Source organism: Orcinus orca, chromosome 1, assembly GCF_937001465.1.
Source record: "Orcinus orca chromosome 1, mOrcOrc1.1, whole genome shotgun sequence".
Classification (NCBI taxonomy): Eukaryota; Metazoa; Chordata; class Mammalia; order Artiodactyla; family Delphinidae; genus Orcinus; species Orcinus orca.
In genome coordinates this window covers 8,501,470-8,519,230 of record NC_064559.1, presented here as the reverse complement: position 1 = coordinate 8,519,230, position 17,761 = coordinate 8,501,470, and the positions used below count along the sequence as shown (strand labels likewise).

The following is a 17,761-nucleotide window of genomic DNA, read 5'->3' as shown; positions in this document are numbered from 1 at the left end:
CGTGAGCCACAACTACTGAGTCTGTGTGCCACACTACTGAAGCCCATGCGCCTAGAGCCCGTGCTCCTCAACAAAAGAAGCCACCGCAATGAGAAGCCCACGCACTGCAACGAAGAGTAGCCCCTGCTCGACACAACTAGAGAAAGCCCGCATGCAGCAACAAAGACCCAACACAGCCAAAGATAAATAAATAAATTTTAAAAAATTGTTTATATGCTTAAAAAATAAACATATAAAGAGCTGCTGATAATCAGATTCCAAATAAAGAAAAGTTACTTCAAAAAAAATAAATACAAGTTCTCATCACAAGAAAAAAAACTTAAGTATGGTGATGGATGCTAACTAGTGGTGATCATTTGTAATATAAACAAATATTGAATTATGTTGTACACCTGAATAGTACAATGTTACATGTCAATTATACCTCAATAAAAATAAATTAACAAAATAAAATATATTTCTGGAAAAAAAGAAACCATTCCTGACCTTGAGGCCATGAAATATTCATCTTCTAAAAGCTTACTGTTTAGCCTTAGGCATTTAGGTCTATAACCCACCTAAACTTGATTTTTGTACACAGTGCAAAGTATGAGTCCAATTTCATTGTTTCCCCACACCCATCATCTCCCGAAAAAGACCCTTTACCATAAATCAAGTGCTCATATATGCACAAACTACTCTGAGTTCTTTATCCTAATCTGCTGGCCTATTGATATCTCCCTGCCAATGTAACACTCTGACTTAATAATGTCTTGATATTCAAGAACATCCTTATTCTCCTTTAAGAAAGTGTTGGTTATTCTTGACCCTCTGCATTTCCATATACATTTTAGAATTAGTTTGTCAAATTGCATACTAAAACAAAACAAGCAAGCAAAAAAAAAACCTGTTTGCGATTTTGATTGGAATTATATGGGATTATAAATTAATTTAAGGAAAACTGACATTTTAACAAAATTGAGCCTTCCAATCCATGAATATGGTGGATTCTTCCATTTATTTGTCTTCTTTCAGGTCACTCAATAACATTTTATAGTTTTCTTCACAGAAATATTGTACATTTTATATCCCTTATTCTTAAGTACTTGATTTTTTAATGCTACTATAAATGGTCTCATTTTAAAAAATTCATTTTCTAACTGTGGCTGGTATACAGAAATGCAACTGATTTTTATATTACTGTTGTATCCAGCAACAATAAAGACTAGAGTGGAAATAAATGAAACAGAGAATAGAAAAACAATAGAGAAAATCAATGAAACCAAAAGGTGGTTCTTTGAAGAAATCAACCAAAATGAAAAACCTTTAGCTAGATTGACAGAGAGAGAAAGAAAAAGAAAGAGAGAGAGAGAGAACTCAAATTATTAAAATCAGGAATGAAAGAAGGGGCATTACCAACCTTTCAGAAATAAAAAAGAGTATAAGGGAATACTATGAACAACTGTATGCCAACAAATTAAACAACCTAGATGAAATGGACAAATTCCTAGAAAGACACTGTTACGGATTAAATTTTGTACCCACCCCAAATTTATATGTAGAAGGCCTAACCCCCGGTACCTCAGAATGTAACCTTATTTGTAAGGAGGGTTGTTGTAGATGTCACTAGTTAAGCTGAGGTCATACATATTGGAGGAGGTGGGCCCCCAACCCCAAACCACTGGTGTCCTTATAAAAAGGAGAAACTTGGACAAACACACATATGAAGATGGAAGAGCGGTCTGAGTGATGCATCTACAACAAAGGAACACCAAAGATTGCAAGCAAACCACCAGAAGCTAGGAGAGAAACATGGAACAGATTCTCCCTCACAGCCCTCAGAAGAAACCCTGCCAACATCTTAATCATGGACTTCTAGCCTCCAGAACTGTGAGAACAATGTTTCCCTTGTTTAAGCAACCCAGTTTGTGGTACTTTATTACAGGAGTCCTAAGAAACTAATGCAGACACAAACTACCAAAACAGACTTAAGAGTATACAGAAAATCCTAACAACCTATAAGAAGTGAAGACATTGAATTCTTATTATCTCTTCACTGATTTCTAGTATAATTTCATTATAGTCTAAAACATACTCTAGAACGGGGGTTGGCAAACTATTTCTGTAAAAGGTCAAACTAAATATTTTAGGCTGTGCAGGCCACATCTGGTCTCTGCTGCGTATTTTTTTTTTATTATAGCTCTTTAAATATGTTAAAATTATTCTTAGCTTACAGCCATATAAAAGTAGGCCATGGGCTGACCCTGCTCTGGAGCTGCACTATCTGGTATGGGAGCCATTATATAGCATATATGGAACACCTTCATCACTGAGGGAAGGTTTACTGGACAGCACTGTCCTTGAGTATATGATTCCAACTCTCTGAAATTCTTTTGAGTCTTGCTTTATGGTCTAATACACAGTCTAAGATTCAATTTTTTATGTAAAGTAACAAAGCTTAAGGGGAAAAGTAGGATAAGGAGTAGGAGGAGAACAATCCTGTGCCAAGGGATGCATAGAATCAAGGCAGTTACCTCTGTCCATCCTTGTGAAATTAAGGCTCTGTATTTTGCTTTAAGGGGAATGAGAAGGAGCTGCATTGATTTCGATGTTTTCAAATGTCTCGTCCTGATTAAGGCCCAACTTTGAGTCCTTATAATAATAGGACATTTATTGAGTGATTGTAAAGTGCCAACCACTGTTCTGATTTATATTCATTGACTAATTTAATCCTCATAGCAACCATATGAAGGAGACATAACTCTCATCTCCTGTTATAGATCATCTCCTGCTCCTCTTTCAAAAGAAGCCTCTTTTCTAGCTCTGTTTTCTCACTATCTCCCTGTAGTGGACATCTGTTTTTTGTCAGTCCTGCACTAATTTCCTGCAGGGAATTCTTAATTCCCCTACCCTATGTTCTGCTTACAACACTCTCTTTCCTATTGGAAGTTTGTTACGTGTTGTTGAGAAGGGCTTGGCCCTATGATTCCCTCTCCAGAGGCCCATGACCCAGGCCTGGGCAACCTTATTACTCCATTACCCCAGGTCACACTGTTTGGCTCAAGAATGACCAAATGACCCAATACTTGACTAATCTTCCCCATCTTTGAATATTCAAACTCTGCTAGCTGTTCTTGGGAAATCATGAACCTTATGGACAATGCATACCTGGGGCTGCCAGTGCCTTCCCCCCCACCCCCGATTGTGAGAGCCTACACTGAGGAGCACAGAGGTAATGCAGAGACAGGAAGAGGAAGAGAAAAAAATGAGTTCCAATAATACCATTTGAACATCCAGATCCAGCCATACTGTTTACTTGCAGATGTTTGGTTACATGAATCAATAAATTCCTTTCTGTTTTGTTGGTTTAAACCAGGTTGAGTTGGCTTTCTAACTCATGTTCCCCAGAGCTCCAAGCATGTCCTTCTTTCTCATTTCTGAGCCTTTGTTTAGGTTGCTGCCTCTCACCTTCCAAATGCTATTCACTTTTCAAGGTTCAACTTAATAAGACTTCTATGAGGCATTCCCAAATTACTCAGGCCCACTGTCACTTCCCTTTATTCTGATACTCTAGTGGATATTATCTGTAACCACAAATTTTAGCAAGTTTTATATAGTTCTTCATGTTTATTCATCTGAACCTACAATCCAGACAAATAAAACCGTTACTTAAACATGCTCCACTCCATCCCACAGTTACATCTTTATTAAACTATTTCCTCTCTCCCTTATCCACATCTCCTCAGCACCAACCTTTAAAATTCCATATCCCAACTTCTCCAAAAAGTCCTTGATCTCTGGCCTCCCGGCTAGATGTAACTCCCCATTCTCAGAATCCTATAGTATTTCATCTGACCTCTTTAATAACAATTTTTGTCTCCTGCTCGTCTAAATTATTCCCTTTAAGGGTCTGCATGTTGTTCATTTATGTGTCACACTATCTTGCACTACTATATATACTTGTATTACACAATATGTGAAATACTGAATATTTTTTAAGGAGAATAAATACTTATGAAGCCTCAAGTATAGACAGAGAATTGTGTTAGACACTACTGGCAGTAAAACTACTACCACAAAACATGGTTCTTTCCCAGAAATGCAACTATCTTATGCTCCCAAATAGACCATAAATTCAGTAAGATTACATTTACATTATACATTTCTTGTATGGCCACAAGAACACCTAACTCCAAATTAGGCACATAATAAAAATGCACTGATTTGCACTAAGGTGATAATTTTCTAGGCTGACAACATTCATCACATAACAATGATAGATCTTTAGTGTTAGGATGATGGTAACTCATTCTAATAATGAACTGTGCAGTTTTAAACAAATTCTATTTTAAGTCAAAATAACTCACAGCAATCTTTACTTTTTAAAATTAAACAGTGACTTTCATACACTAAAAATTACAACTGTATATACAATTTAATTAATTGAAACCTTTTTAACAGGCAAGTATCATTTCCAAAATGTTTTTAATATTAACAAAGAAAACACGTGACAAACAAAAACTAACCTCAGGTCCTGAATGTATAGTCAGGAAACTTTCCACAGCCGTCAATGTACCTAAAAGAGAAGGAAAATGGTAAAAGTAAAATCAAATAAAAATCTATTAACCCAGGATAAGTAATAATAAGCTATTCCTATTCATTTAGGGAACATTTTTATTAGGCCTACAGCTGATATAATCAGGAAAATCTGTGCTATAACAGTATTATTAGGTTATTGTAAACAGATTTAAGGAGCAGCTAAAGCCAGATAAATTATCAGAAAAATAGTAGTTTAGTATAAATTAACTGCTGGTACTCACAAAATCTTTTCTAGTATTCAAACTGACATTGCAAAAAATCTCTTCCAATAAGGCAACAATTTAGCTCACTGATTCTGGAAGGCCATCAGTTCTCAAAACTACATCTATGGGCTTCCCTGGTGGCGCAGTGGTTGAGAGTCCGCCTGCCCATGCAGGGGACACAGGTTTGTGCTCCGGTCTGGAAAGATCCCACATGCCGCGGAGCGGCTGGGCCGGTGAGCGATGGCTGCTGAGCCTGCGCGTCCGGAGCCTGTGCTCCGCAACGGGAGAGGCCGCAACAGTGAGAGGCCCGCGTACAGCAAAAAAAAAAAAAAAAACAAAAAAACTACATCTATGGGAATTATTCTATTTTCCAATATGAAAGCTTTCAAGAAGACTCATTAGTAGTGACTTAAAATGAATATACAGAAATCCTACCAAAATGGGCCTTTGTGATGGCTTATTAAATACTTAAAGTAAGGCTATTTAAATGAAATAAAAATATAATGAGTAAAAACAAAGTAGAAAACCAAGGCCAGAAAAAAGGGGAGAAATCAATTATATTAACCATGAGGACTAATACATACGTATAGTGGTTAAGTATTTAATTAATCTTTGAGCTTATCGAGAGCAGTAAGACAAAAGAAAAACATAACGGGCTAGCTAATTCTCAAAATCTGATAAAATATACCAATTTGTTAAGAGACAGTATTCCTAGTTTTAATTCCAAGAGAAAATTAAAGCATGGGGCCTTAGAAAGTTGACAATGAGCAAGGTAACAAATAACCACACCATCTACAATGATGTTACAGCAGAAAAGAACTAAAGCCACATAAATATCACTTATCTAACACTGTCAAAAACCAAGAATAGATCATTAAATTCTAACTCACTGGAGAGGATTCTGAGAGTTGTTAAGAGAAAGTGGCCTGGATACATGGCTCTTTGATCTAACCCTGTGCACAGAAAGAACATGTACCGCCTAAGGCAGTATGTAATGAAATGTGAGCCACCTGAATCAACTAGCTGGGGTATTTGTTAAATGCTGACTCCTAGGTTTCAGTGTCTGAAACAAGGTTCTAAAATAAATCTTAAAGTAATATTTCTCCCTTAAAAATAAAAAAGGACCTATTCAAAATAACAACTATTAAATATTTAAGAATAACCTCAATAAGAAACATGTAGGACCACCATAAAAATACTCTAAACTTTTTCAGTAAATGGAGATTTTTTTAGTAAGTTTTTTAATAAATGGAAATATACCAGATCCATGGGTTGAAGACTAAATAAATATTTTAAAGATGTTCAATTCATGCCCTTCTCTTTATTGGGAATGGTTCCAACATTTCATCATTAAGTATGATGTTGCCTACTGCTTTCTGACATTCACTGTGTTAAGAACGTATTCTATTCCTCAATTTCTAAAATCTAAAATCAATAAATGGCAGGCATGCGTATTACCTTTGTTGAGCTTTGGTCTCAGAGTTACCGTTCTAATATAAACTGGAACACTTTCCATAATTTTAAGCTCTAGAATGGTTTATATAGAACTGGACTTATTTGCTTCAGGTCATTTTTATAAAGGGCATTTTTTATGTATGTATAACATTCCACTGTTTTACTATAATAGTGATTTTTTTCCATTCTTATTGTCTCCATTTTATAAATGAGCTAAAAAAGATGTCAAAAAGCTTGTTCAATACTTTCTAGCTTTGTTCGTTAAAAAGAATTAAAACTTTCCAATTATAGTATGTGTATAAATTATACTTTAAGATGTATTGATTCCTAAACAAAGCAAGTTTGAATTTATAATGCCTGCCAAAAATTTTTTCCAGAAATTTTATAGCTATAACCACAACTAAATTCTAATGGAGAATTCCTTCCTTTAGAACACTTACAGTATTATCCATACCTCAAAAAACAATAGTGTCAATATCATTTTCTAACAAGTACAGCTATATTAAAAACAAAGTATGTGTTTTAATACTACCCATTAATAGTTGTTTCTTTTCTCAAGAAGATTTTAGTTCACCACAATTACAAACATGAAACACCTCTATTTTAAATTCCATTATTGCTTCTTGATCAATAATTACCATTCATTTTATTTCTGGTATATATTACTCCCAGATCTGCTGGAATGGAGTCAAAGCCACTGCTTCCAATGATATAAGCCCCTTTTTCTGCAGCTTTCTCATGATACTTCCAATACATTAGTTCCAGAAACTAAAGATTCAAGACAAAAGATCTGAATCAGAGCTACGGAGAAACATCTAGACCAAAATTAAATGATTTACATTTAAAAACAAAGCAATTAAACTGTGAAAATGCTAACCAAGATGGCTCTGCAGCAAAATATTAACTGCCAAATAGCTGGCACTTACTCAGCAAACATACCTACTATGTTCCAGGTGGTGTGAGAGGTATGCAGATCTGACTTAATTCATTTTTTAGAATGACTTTTAAATGCAAAAGCAATACCTATTATGAAAAATTAATATAGAAAAATACAAAGAAAACAAAAAAAAGTTACCCCGAATCACATCTTCCAGATGAACATCATTACAGACATGTATCTGTGCACATATGTAAGTAGAAAGAGTGGTAGGAAAGGAGGGAACGCAAGAACGGGATAATGTCTGTTCAAATTCTTTGCCTGTTTTTTTTAAAAAACAGTTCTAGATTTACAGAAAAAAATTGAGTACTAGAGAGTTCCTAGGTACTCCACACTCAGTTAACCTTATCATTACATCTTTTACATTAACATTTATTATAATTAATGAACCAATACTGATACATTATTACTAACTAAAGTCCCTATTTTGTTCAGGTTTCCTCAGTTTTTATCTAATGTCCTTCTTCTGTCCAGGATCCCATTCAGGATACCATACTACATTTAGTTGTCATGTCTCCTTAGGCTCCGCTGGCTGTGATGGTTTCTCAGACTTTCCTGGGTTTTGATGACCTTTACAGCAGTGGTCAGGTACTTTGTAGAATGCCCCTCTATTGGAAATTGTCGCATGATTTTCTCATGACTACACTAGAGTTACAGGTTTTGGGGAGGAAGACGGGGTTAAGTGCCATTTCCTGATGTCATATCAAGAGTACATACTATCTCACAGACACAGAAAATAAACTTATGGTTACCAAAGTGGGAGGGAGGGAGAGATGGATAAATTAGGAGTATGGGATTAAAAGATACACGCCACTATGTATAAAATAGATAAACAACAAGGATTTACTGTACAGCACAGGGAACTATATTCAGTATCTTGTAATACCCCATAATGGAAAAAGATCTGAAAATATATATACATATAGCTGAAACACTTTGCTGTACATCTGAAACTAACACAATATTGTAAATCATTTAAAAAAAGAAGAGTACATACTATCAACATAATTTCTCACTGGTGATGTTGACCCTGAACACCTGGCTGAGGCGGCATTTGTCTGGTGTCTCCACTGTAAAGTTCTTCTCCCCGCCCCCCCCGCCCCCGCCGCTTCCATACTGTACTCCCTGGAAGGCAGTGACTGTGCAGCCCACACATAAAGAGGGAGGAGTGAAGCTCCCCCTCCTCAAGGGCACAGTAGTTATGTGAATTATGTGGAATTCTGCACAGGTGATTTGCCTCTTTTCTTCCCTTTGCCCATTGTAAATTTGTATTTAAATTTGTATTTTTGACTTATATATATTCTGGCTCATTACTAGGTTTTGATGCCACGTTCATGGTACTTTATAAGGTAACTTAGCAGCTTTCCACCATTTTCTCTGCTCTAGAATATTTTAAATAAGATAGGAATAGTTTCTTTTACATTCATATTTCCTACCTCTTCTTTTATCAGTCTTGGTAATTTACACTTTCTTAACACTCTCCAATATACATCGCCAACTGATAAGCTCTAAGTATGTATATACCAGCACACTGATGATGGTACTCAGCAGAGACTATAGGGACATATGAGGTTACAGTTATAAAGGAGCTAGTGTAGCTCAGTGCTTATTAACACTCCACTTCCTGCAGTGTTAATTCAGGCAAACCTCAATGCAAGTCCTAGTTTTTCTACTTAATGGTTGCATGACTCTGAGCAAGTTTTATTTTAATTAATTCTGTTTACAGCATGCAGTAGCAATAAAAATCAACACATCCTATACACAAAGGCCATGGAAGAAATCAGGATGTAGGGAAGAAAAATTCAAGAAAACTGAAGCTAAGACCTTACCATCATGCTCTCCTTCAAGCTTTCAATGAAATACCATCTCTAAATGCTACAGAGTCATCACCTTCTAAAATCTGTCTGCAAAATTACACTAAATATTTTTCACTTTAACAGAAAGTTGTATTGTTAATTTTGTTCCTTCTTTTCCATTTTACATACCTGAGGTTCTCCACAGATGTCAATACAGCTAGTTCCATTTTCAACACATGCTTTTACTACAGGTTCTCCATAAAATCGGTACTGGGAGAATAAAGAAAACCAACAGTTTACTCTTACTTAGCAAGCTTAAATGAAGGAATACCACTGAGTGTTGGAAGTACAGTCTTCACTATTAAGAAATCAAATATTAATTAAGTAGCCTAATGAGAAAATGAGAAAATAATGTAACTGCAATTTACTCTCACAGTGTAAATAAAAGCATGATGGAATTACCTCTAACTGAAGACAAAGTCCAAAGTTTTATAAAAGAAGTGACTCATTTGAGTTGAATTCTGAAGAACAGTAAGGATTTGCCAGGAAAAAGAAAATCCAAATAATGGAAAAATTATATGTAAAAGTGTAAAAAAGGGTGATGCTCAGGATACCTGAAGCACAGAGTAGTGGAGAGGGAAGTGGTAAGAGATGAGTCTGGAAAGAAACACTTGGGCCAGATCAGGAACGACCCTGAGTGCCATGTTATCAAGACTGAACTTTATCTTTTCTGCATTGCTGAGCCCTCCTAGAGTATTTTAAACAGGACAGTGGTGGAACGTTTATAACACAGACATATCACTCTGCCTGTGGTATTGGAAAACAAAACTCACGGCAGGTAAGAAATGAAGGACAAAACTAAGGAAGCGGAAGGATATACTAAGAGTGAGATATACTTAAAAGACAGAAATGACTGCACTTCCTGATTAGCTGGACATGGGGACCAACAACTAATGGCAGTATTAGCAAAATAAAGAAAGGACAAAGAGGGTTGGAGGGGATAAGTTTAATATTGTACAAAGTAGCTATTCTGAGCCTGTATGATTTTGGATCTCCCAAACTATTTGTTGCTCAAACTCAAGGAATTAAAATTTAAAAAATTTTATATAACAGTTAATACATCAGAGTCAGTCCCATTTCAAAGGAAGCATGACGAATTTTCCCTTTGTGAGGGAAGGGTAAGCGGAAGCATAAACTCCTCTGCTCCTCTCATTCCTCACAGCAAAAGATGGAGAAAGGAGATGGTCTGCTTCTTCTAGCCTTCAAGAAACAGGTAAACGGACACTTAAAAGAAAAGACAGAGCACTACAGGGATTGCCCTTTTCAAATGGGTCACTTAGGCTCCTCTCTACCTGACTCCACAGCCTCATCTCCACATCCTCCTCCCCCTTCTTAAAAACAGCAAATGACACTGGAATTACAGGACTAGAAAAGTGTGTTTAAGTTCTAGTTCATCCTCTGCTATTCATCAACCATGCAAAATTACTGAAAGCACTTAACTTCTGAGGCAACGTAGTACAACAGAACAAACAAGGGCTTTCAAGGCAGCAGGACCCAAGTTCACATTCTAAATCCATCACCTACTAAATTGTATGAATTTATTTACAAATGACATATATGGACTACTATACTAATAAAATATACACTTTAAACATATATAAAAATAAATAAATAAAATAAAATAAAATAAAAATAAAAAATAAACATATATAAAATGGACATAGAGTTGAAATTAAAATGAGTACAAGTCAAAGCTCTATTTTCTTTCTGTACCCAATGGATCATCTTGGGTAATTTTTACACATATCCATTTGAAACTCACTTAGCAATTTCCTTGGCCTCCTGGTTATTTTACCCCCGAATACCTCAAGTTGTCCCGTAGTTCACCTGGGCCAGAATCAGCTGGGTCGCTCGTTAAACATGCTGGTTACTCAGTCCCACCCCAACTCCCTCCAGTAATAAGTTTTCTGGGGTAGACTGCAGTAACCTGCATTTTAAATGAGCCTCACTGGTGACTCTTACGTACGTTAGAGGTGGAGAATCACCTCCCTAGACATTCTCCCTGGAAAATCTCACCAACTTTCTGGATTTCTACTACAACATGTATACTGATGACGTCCAACTCCTATCTCCAGAGCTGCTCACTGATGAGGCTGCCTCATCTGTGGCTTCTGTTATAAACTTCAGGACCCGCAAGAGCTCAGGACATGGGGCAAAATGAATTTCACTTTGGCTTCTTTTCCTCTCCTCTATTTCCTCTTCACCCTGACTTCCTCACTTGCTTAAGAAAATAATTCCACTATATAGTACGCATTTCCTGTCTTAATTCAAAAATATCTAGCAGACACCTCAGTTTCAACACATCCAAAATCAGATTCATCATCTTTCTCTCAACAGCAGTTTTTCCCCCTCCACTTCCTAGCACAGGAGACAATAAAGAATAATGCTTAAAAGTACTGATTCAGTCATTTTCTGTATATTTTGACATAATACTTGTTTACATATGCCTGACTAGTTTTACAGCTATCATTTAGCTCTCATTAAAGAGACCCTCACAAAATAGAGAAATGGGTAAAAAAAATACCTTCAAAGAAACAAATTATGACACCCAAACTGGTAAACTGGAGTCTACCCCTGGGAGTATAATCCATATTACAAAGTGAAAATGACCTTCCAAGTAGAGCTTAGGAAGGAGCATGTTTTGGGGTCAAAAAGCTAGAGATGCCTATAAACCATCCAACTGGAAGCACTGAGAAGGTAATTCGATCCACCAGTCTGGAGTTTAAGGGGTAGTTCCTCAGTGGAAATAAATTAATGTAGGCATCATCAGGAAACAGATGGTACTGAAAGCCATGGCTTTCAATTCTTTCTGACTACAACCCACCCTAAGAAATTCATTTCACATAGTAGCTCCACACACAAATATATCTGACACAAAAGCTTCATGAACCAGTACGTACCTGTATTACGTGTAATTCACCCTATTTTCTATTTCAGTCTATCTGATTTTTCTTTTCAATGCCTAGTCTTAACCTACTGAACTGATTTCACAAAGTTTAAAAAGTACTGGCCCAGTTACAGTTTCTGTTTGGGATGGTGAAAACGTTCTAGAAATAAAGAGGTGACAGTTATATAAGATTGTGAATGTACTTAATGTCATTGAAGTGTATACTTAAAAATGGTTAAAATGCTAAATTTTATGTTATGTATATTTTACCACAATAATAATAATATTAAAAAATGGTCCAGGGAATATAAACAGAAAAGAGTTTCTAAGGCTTAAGCTCTGAGACCTCTGGCATTCACAGGAGGATAAAAAGATCCAGCAGAGGAGACTGAGACAAAGCTGGTAGAGAAAAAGAAAACTAGGAGAGGGCAAGAATTCAGATACCAACTGAAGAAAGGAAAAAGTGATCGACTGTCACAAATGCTGAGAGGTCTGATTAAGATGAGGACGGAGAACTGATGATTGGATTTGACAGGACGGGGATGCTGGCAGAGTAGTTTCATTTAAGGAGTACGGATAAAAGCCTGACAAGACTAGATAGAGGAGGAGGTGAGGGAGTGGAGACAGTAAGTAAGGCAAACTCTTTCAAGTTTTGCTAAAAAGGGGCACAGAAAAATGGGAGTAGTTAGAAGGGCATGCAGAATTCAGAGAAGTTTTTCTTTAAATGGGAGATATAATCCCATACTTGTATGTTGAGATAAATAATCCAATCAAGAGGCAAAATTTGATGAGAATAAGAATATGTGTAACTGTAAACCTGTAAATATAAAGTCTTTGAGTACCGTGTCCATGAGAAGCAGGGGTAGTTTTTCCCTGTAAAAGGAGATAAGGCAGAGTCAGGACACAATGCAGATACGAAGATCTGGTGGTATAAATTCTCTTCTGACAGCCTGTATGTTCATAGTTTAAAAAAAAAGGAAAGAAAGAAAGGAAGGGAGGGAGGGAGAAAGGAAAGAAGGAAGGAAGGAAGAAAATCACGAGGTAAGAGTGAGGAAAAAGGAAGAAAGGGGTGGGATGCTAAAAGTATGAGAAAAAAGAAGTTATAAAACTGCTGCTTCAGTGAGTAGGAGAGAAAACAGCCTAGGAAAATAGATTAGAATTGCTGGAGGGACTGAGGCTGCATGTGAGGTTTGTAACCACATATTTAAAGTGGGACTAGTCAGCATCAGGATGCATTTTTCTCCAGCCAGACTGGGTTATACATGTTCAGGTAGAGTAAGCAGCGAGCTGGAATAACCAGGGCTGGGGTTTCTCCAGAGTACTTCGGAGGGAGGGACAAGCTGGCTGAGGATGTATATAAGACAGTGATTCAAGCAACGAACCACAGACCACATTCTAAACTAGTTAATGAAATAAACTGAAATAAACAATAGAAATACATTTCATTTGGTGACAATCAAAAACCTTTCTGGTTTCATTTGATGAAATTATCAACAATTTTCTAGATGCTTAGTTTTCAAATGTTTTGACAATTGAGAAAGCTTCCTCAGATCCATAAATGTCACAAACATTCACCCTGTTACACAGACCACAAGTGTCTCTTTCACATCCAGTCCAATAGCAGCAGCTAGAGGTTCTCCTTTCAAAATATCTGCTTTCAACCACTTCTCACCACCTCCAACACTCCTACCCTGTGATTGGCTTGCTTGGCCCATTCCACTGTTGGTTCCCTACCATCTATTTTTCCTCTCAGAAGCCAAAGAACTTCAAATACGTAAATCAAATCATGCCCTTGTTTTTAACCATTCAATGGCTCTTTCATATTTAGAAGGAAACCCAAACCCTGATCTTGACCTTGCAGACCTAACCACCTAGTTCTAGGTACCTCTCCAATCTAACTCCCCACCTCTCTGCCCTGCTCACGCTCAACCACTCTGGCCTCTCTCACATCCCTCAGTCAGGCCAAGCACATGCTCATCTCAGGACCTTTGGATTTGCTCTTTCCTGGAACACCCTCTCCTTAAATACTCACAGGATTTACTCCCTCACTGCATTCAGGTCCCTATGCAAATTTCAGTTCCTCACAGAGACCTTCCCTGACCATCCATCTAATAGAGACTGGTGTGCCAATCTTTTTATCTCCCTTCCCTGTTTTATTTTTCTTCAAAGCACCTGTCACTTACTATTATAACATTATTTTTCTGTCTCCCCACTGGACTGTAAGCTCCATGACGGGTTTTCTGTTTTATTCACCATTATGTCCGTAGACTAGTTCAGTGTACATATAATAAACACTCAGTAAACATTTATTGAATAAATGAATGAATCTTTTTTTAATATCTTTCTTTGTACATGCACTAACATATGTACTGGTACAGTAATACAAAGTGTAATTTAAAAACAAATAAAAAGTAAATTATGGATACATGCTCAACCTTTTTTAGTTAAGGGACATGCAGCACAAAAAAAAGTTTGGCAATTATAGCTGTAACCACTAAATAAACCAGCACACATTCCTGGAGTCTAGTGTCACTCTCTCTCTCAGGAGACTTTGGTCATATCCATTTGCTTCTCATGAGAAGTAAAAACTCCCCATATGGGGTTAAGGCCCTGAATCAATTCTTCTGTCCCCTGCCCTTATGTTTCTCTGGAATATAAAATACCAGATTCTGCTAGAAATGAATAGATTGTTTGTTCTGATTCAGAGAAGGGCAGATTACTTACTGGTCCTACACAGTTGAGGACAACTGTTGCCTGTTTAGCCATTTCATCAAGTGAGGCTGGATTAGTGATATCACAAATTATTATTCCAACTTCAGATGACAGTGTCGGCCTTCCTAAAATAAGAAATAAATTGTTTTAAGCAAATCCCGATACAGTATTAGATCACCCAGCCCTTCTTTTCATAATAACCACTGACGGCAAATTTACTAAATATACTAAAAGCTGATTCTCCCTCTCAAACAAAAGATAAAACTGTTTTTAACCAGGTAATTAAAAATACGGAAAAGACTATGAGGAAAATGGAGTTAAAACTAAGAGTTAATAAAACACATTACTAACCTTTAAAAGAAAATCTAAGATAAGGAATGTGTAAATGACAACTCTATGCAAAACGCCAATTTTACAAGTTTTCAGATAGAAGACGATTTTCCTGACCTCCTCTCCAGGAAGAATTATACTATTATACTATAAAAGCAGTTTCTCATCAACGATTAAACAACTACATATGATAAAATTATGAGGAGGGGAGTTAACATCAACATAATGAAACAAAAGAGGACTGAAGTAAAAAACTGTCTAGCGAAGAACACTCAAGTTCATAATAAGGAAATAACTGGAATAAACTGAATCAATAGAGTAACGCAGGTTTCATGGCTCAAGGTGTATTTCCTGCAATAACCTGATCTGGGCACTACAAATGTTAGGCAACTAGGCTATACCTGTACAGTCTCGTTGAACAGAAAAGAAGAAAGGGAAGCATATATTTTAGTCGTGGAAGTATTTCTCTTGGAAAAGTAAAGAAAGACCAAAAAGCTTTTTGGTCAAGATTCTGTACTTGGGAGTGGCAGCAGGAGAGCTGTAGGAGAGTCCAGCCTACATGGTATCTTCTGTACCAACCACAAACAAAACAGGTTCCATAAACAGGGATCTGTGTGGAATTATGTGAGATGAAGGTGAAGGTGAAGAACAAAGTATGCCCGAAACTCTAATAGGTGCTATCTGTCTGTATGACAGGGCAGTAGGGTGGAAAACTGACAGCCAAAGTTAAAGGCGACTGACTCCTAACTTAGATGTTCTCACCACGGGGAACATGGGTAGGGTCTCTGCGTGTGTGTGTGTGTCTCTCTCCGCCACATCTGTATCTCCAGCATTTACACTAGCACCTGACATTAAAAAGACCACTCAATAAAAACAGGCTGAATGAATGCCGAAAGAGTAAGTAAACTGCCGAAACAAAAACACCAAAAAAACTTTCTGGATGAAGAGTGCGACTGCTGGAGAATGCTTACAAGTAAAAATTAAATTAAAAAGTAAAGCCACAGCAACGTTCTCCGTAAAACTCCTAAGCTTCCTCTCCCATCTCCAAAACACAAGGCAAAGGGAGAGCACAAACCATCCTGAAGAAACCAGTGCTCTACTTTTGTACCCGATCAAACATCAAGAGACTTCCAGGCCCACCAGGTTACCCGCCCCCCCTCCCCCCCGCTCTAGAAGGGGACGGAACAGAGAAAGGAAAAACTAAAGTTCCTATTTCGCCAGTGGGGATTCCCTAACTATGGGAGAAATTCAAGGGGCGGGGGGGATGTCTCTCTCTCTTTTTTGTTTATGGAACGGAACGAAGCTCTGACGTTATCAGGAGCCCCGTGCTCCTCCTCCTGGCCGCTAACAGGGTTGGGGAGCTCGAGGGGCACCCAGGGAGAGAACCTCTCATTTCAGGCGACTGAAACCCCTCAGCCGGGAGAAGGGGGCTTGGGGATGAGAGCCGCGGCGGTGCGGCCGAGACCGGGGTCCCGGGGCCCCGTCCCAGTCGCCCCCTTTACCCAGTTTCATGGCAGCCCTCTCCAGGACTCGCTGCAGCTTCTCCCGAGAACGGCCCGCCACAGCCCAGGGCAGGCGGGAACTCCGCTCCGGGGACATCTGCTCCCGGGCCACCTCTTCGGTCACGAACTGGCCGGTAAAGCCAGAGGCGCCGAACACCACCAGGTGGAAAAGCCTCTGCTGGGTCGCCATTACGAGCCCACGGCGATGCAAGGACCAGGATGGGTGAGTCCACGGCGCCTGCGCCTCAAGCAGCGACCCCAGGACCCGACGCAGCAACCGCCTCCTCCGCGGCCGCTGCGGTCTCCGCTGCCTGCGCACCGCGTTCCCGAAGGCCCGCGCGCACCGCTGCGCCAAGGCCCCGCCCACACCGCCTTTTGCCGGCGGCGCCAGTACGCCTCCTCCTTCTCCTCTGGGGTGGGTCCCGCGTTGCTGCTGCTGGCTGCCCTGGCTCGCGAGGCCTGTGTGCTTGCGGGGCTGGCGGCAGCAGGCGGCGGCCCATCCTCCGCCCCGTTGTGGGTCCTGCATAGCTCTGACTGCCCCAGGCGTCGTATCTTTTCGTTCTCCCGAAGGTTGTAGGGAGATACGCAAAGAGAGAGCTCACGAAAACCTTCTGACGGCTGAGAGCACTTCCCGCGCCGAACCCCCCCCCTTTTTTTTTTATTTTCGAAGCACGTTGTCCAAGGGGGTGTCTGCGGAGCCAGGTGTAGGGTGGACACTGAGTCTGGGGTCTGCCTTCTGTCGTAGGCCCCGCCTCCACCGCCTCGGTGTCCGTCACCTCCGGGACCCCCTTGGTGATGCGGCACACAGTTAATGGTGAACCTCCGCCGGAAAGAAACTCCCAGAATTGTCGTGCCTATTGAGCTGCGAGGTAAAGGTGAATGGTGGTTCAGGACGTCCTCGAAATGCAGAAGAAATCAAAAGTTTCTTGAGCAGTCGTTATTTATATAGCCAAAAACGTTTTAATATAAATAAACGAATAAGTGAATACATAAATTAATGGGGGAGAAGAGACATATCTCCCAGTACAGAGGCATTCCAAATAATTTGTCATTACGACCTTCTCCAGGAGAAGAGTTTAACTCCCTCCCCTTTGAATATAGGCTTTGCTTAGTGACATACTTTAAAGAGAAGAATGTGGAAAGGGGGAGGAGGGGTGGGAAAGAGAAACCAGGTAAAAATTACCCTGGCCAAATGATCAAGGTTAACATCATCAATACATCATGTTGATAGCACACATCCCTAATATGATGTGATAAGGATGATAGATACTTCATCTCTGTCGGGTTCCTCCCCCAAACCC

At 38.9% G+C, this 17,761-nt stretch overlaps 1 protein-coding gene across 2 annotated transcripts in view; it reads right to left on the bottom strand.

Moving 5' to 3' along the window:
• Positions 1-17,077, bottom strand: part of SCCPDH (saccharopine dehydrogenase (putative)) — a 42,996-nt gene extending 25,919 nt beyond the window's left edge. Inside the window, exons 1-5 of one of the 2 annotated variants that reach the window (XM_033430340.2) lie at positions 16,461-17,077; positions 14,641-14,753; positions 9,159-9,239; positions 6,875-7,004; positions 4,506-4,555 (exon numbers count right to left, since the gene is read on the bottom strand). In XM_033430340.2, the coding sequence (XP_033286231.2) occupies positions 4,506-4,555; positions 6,875-7,004; positions 9,159-9,239; positions 14,641-14,753; positions 16,461-16,986 (900 nt within the window). In that variant the 5' untranslated portion in view covers positions 16,987-17,077. The remainder of the gene's footprint in view (positions 1-4,505; positions 4,556-6,874; positions 7,005-9,158; positions 9,240-14,640; positions 14,754-16,460) is intronic. The other variant, XM_004270966.3, reaches the window with a different exon arrangement.
• Between the last annotated feature and the right edge of the window lie 684 nt (positions 17,078-17,761).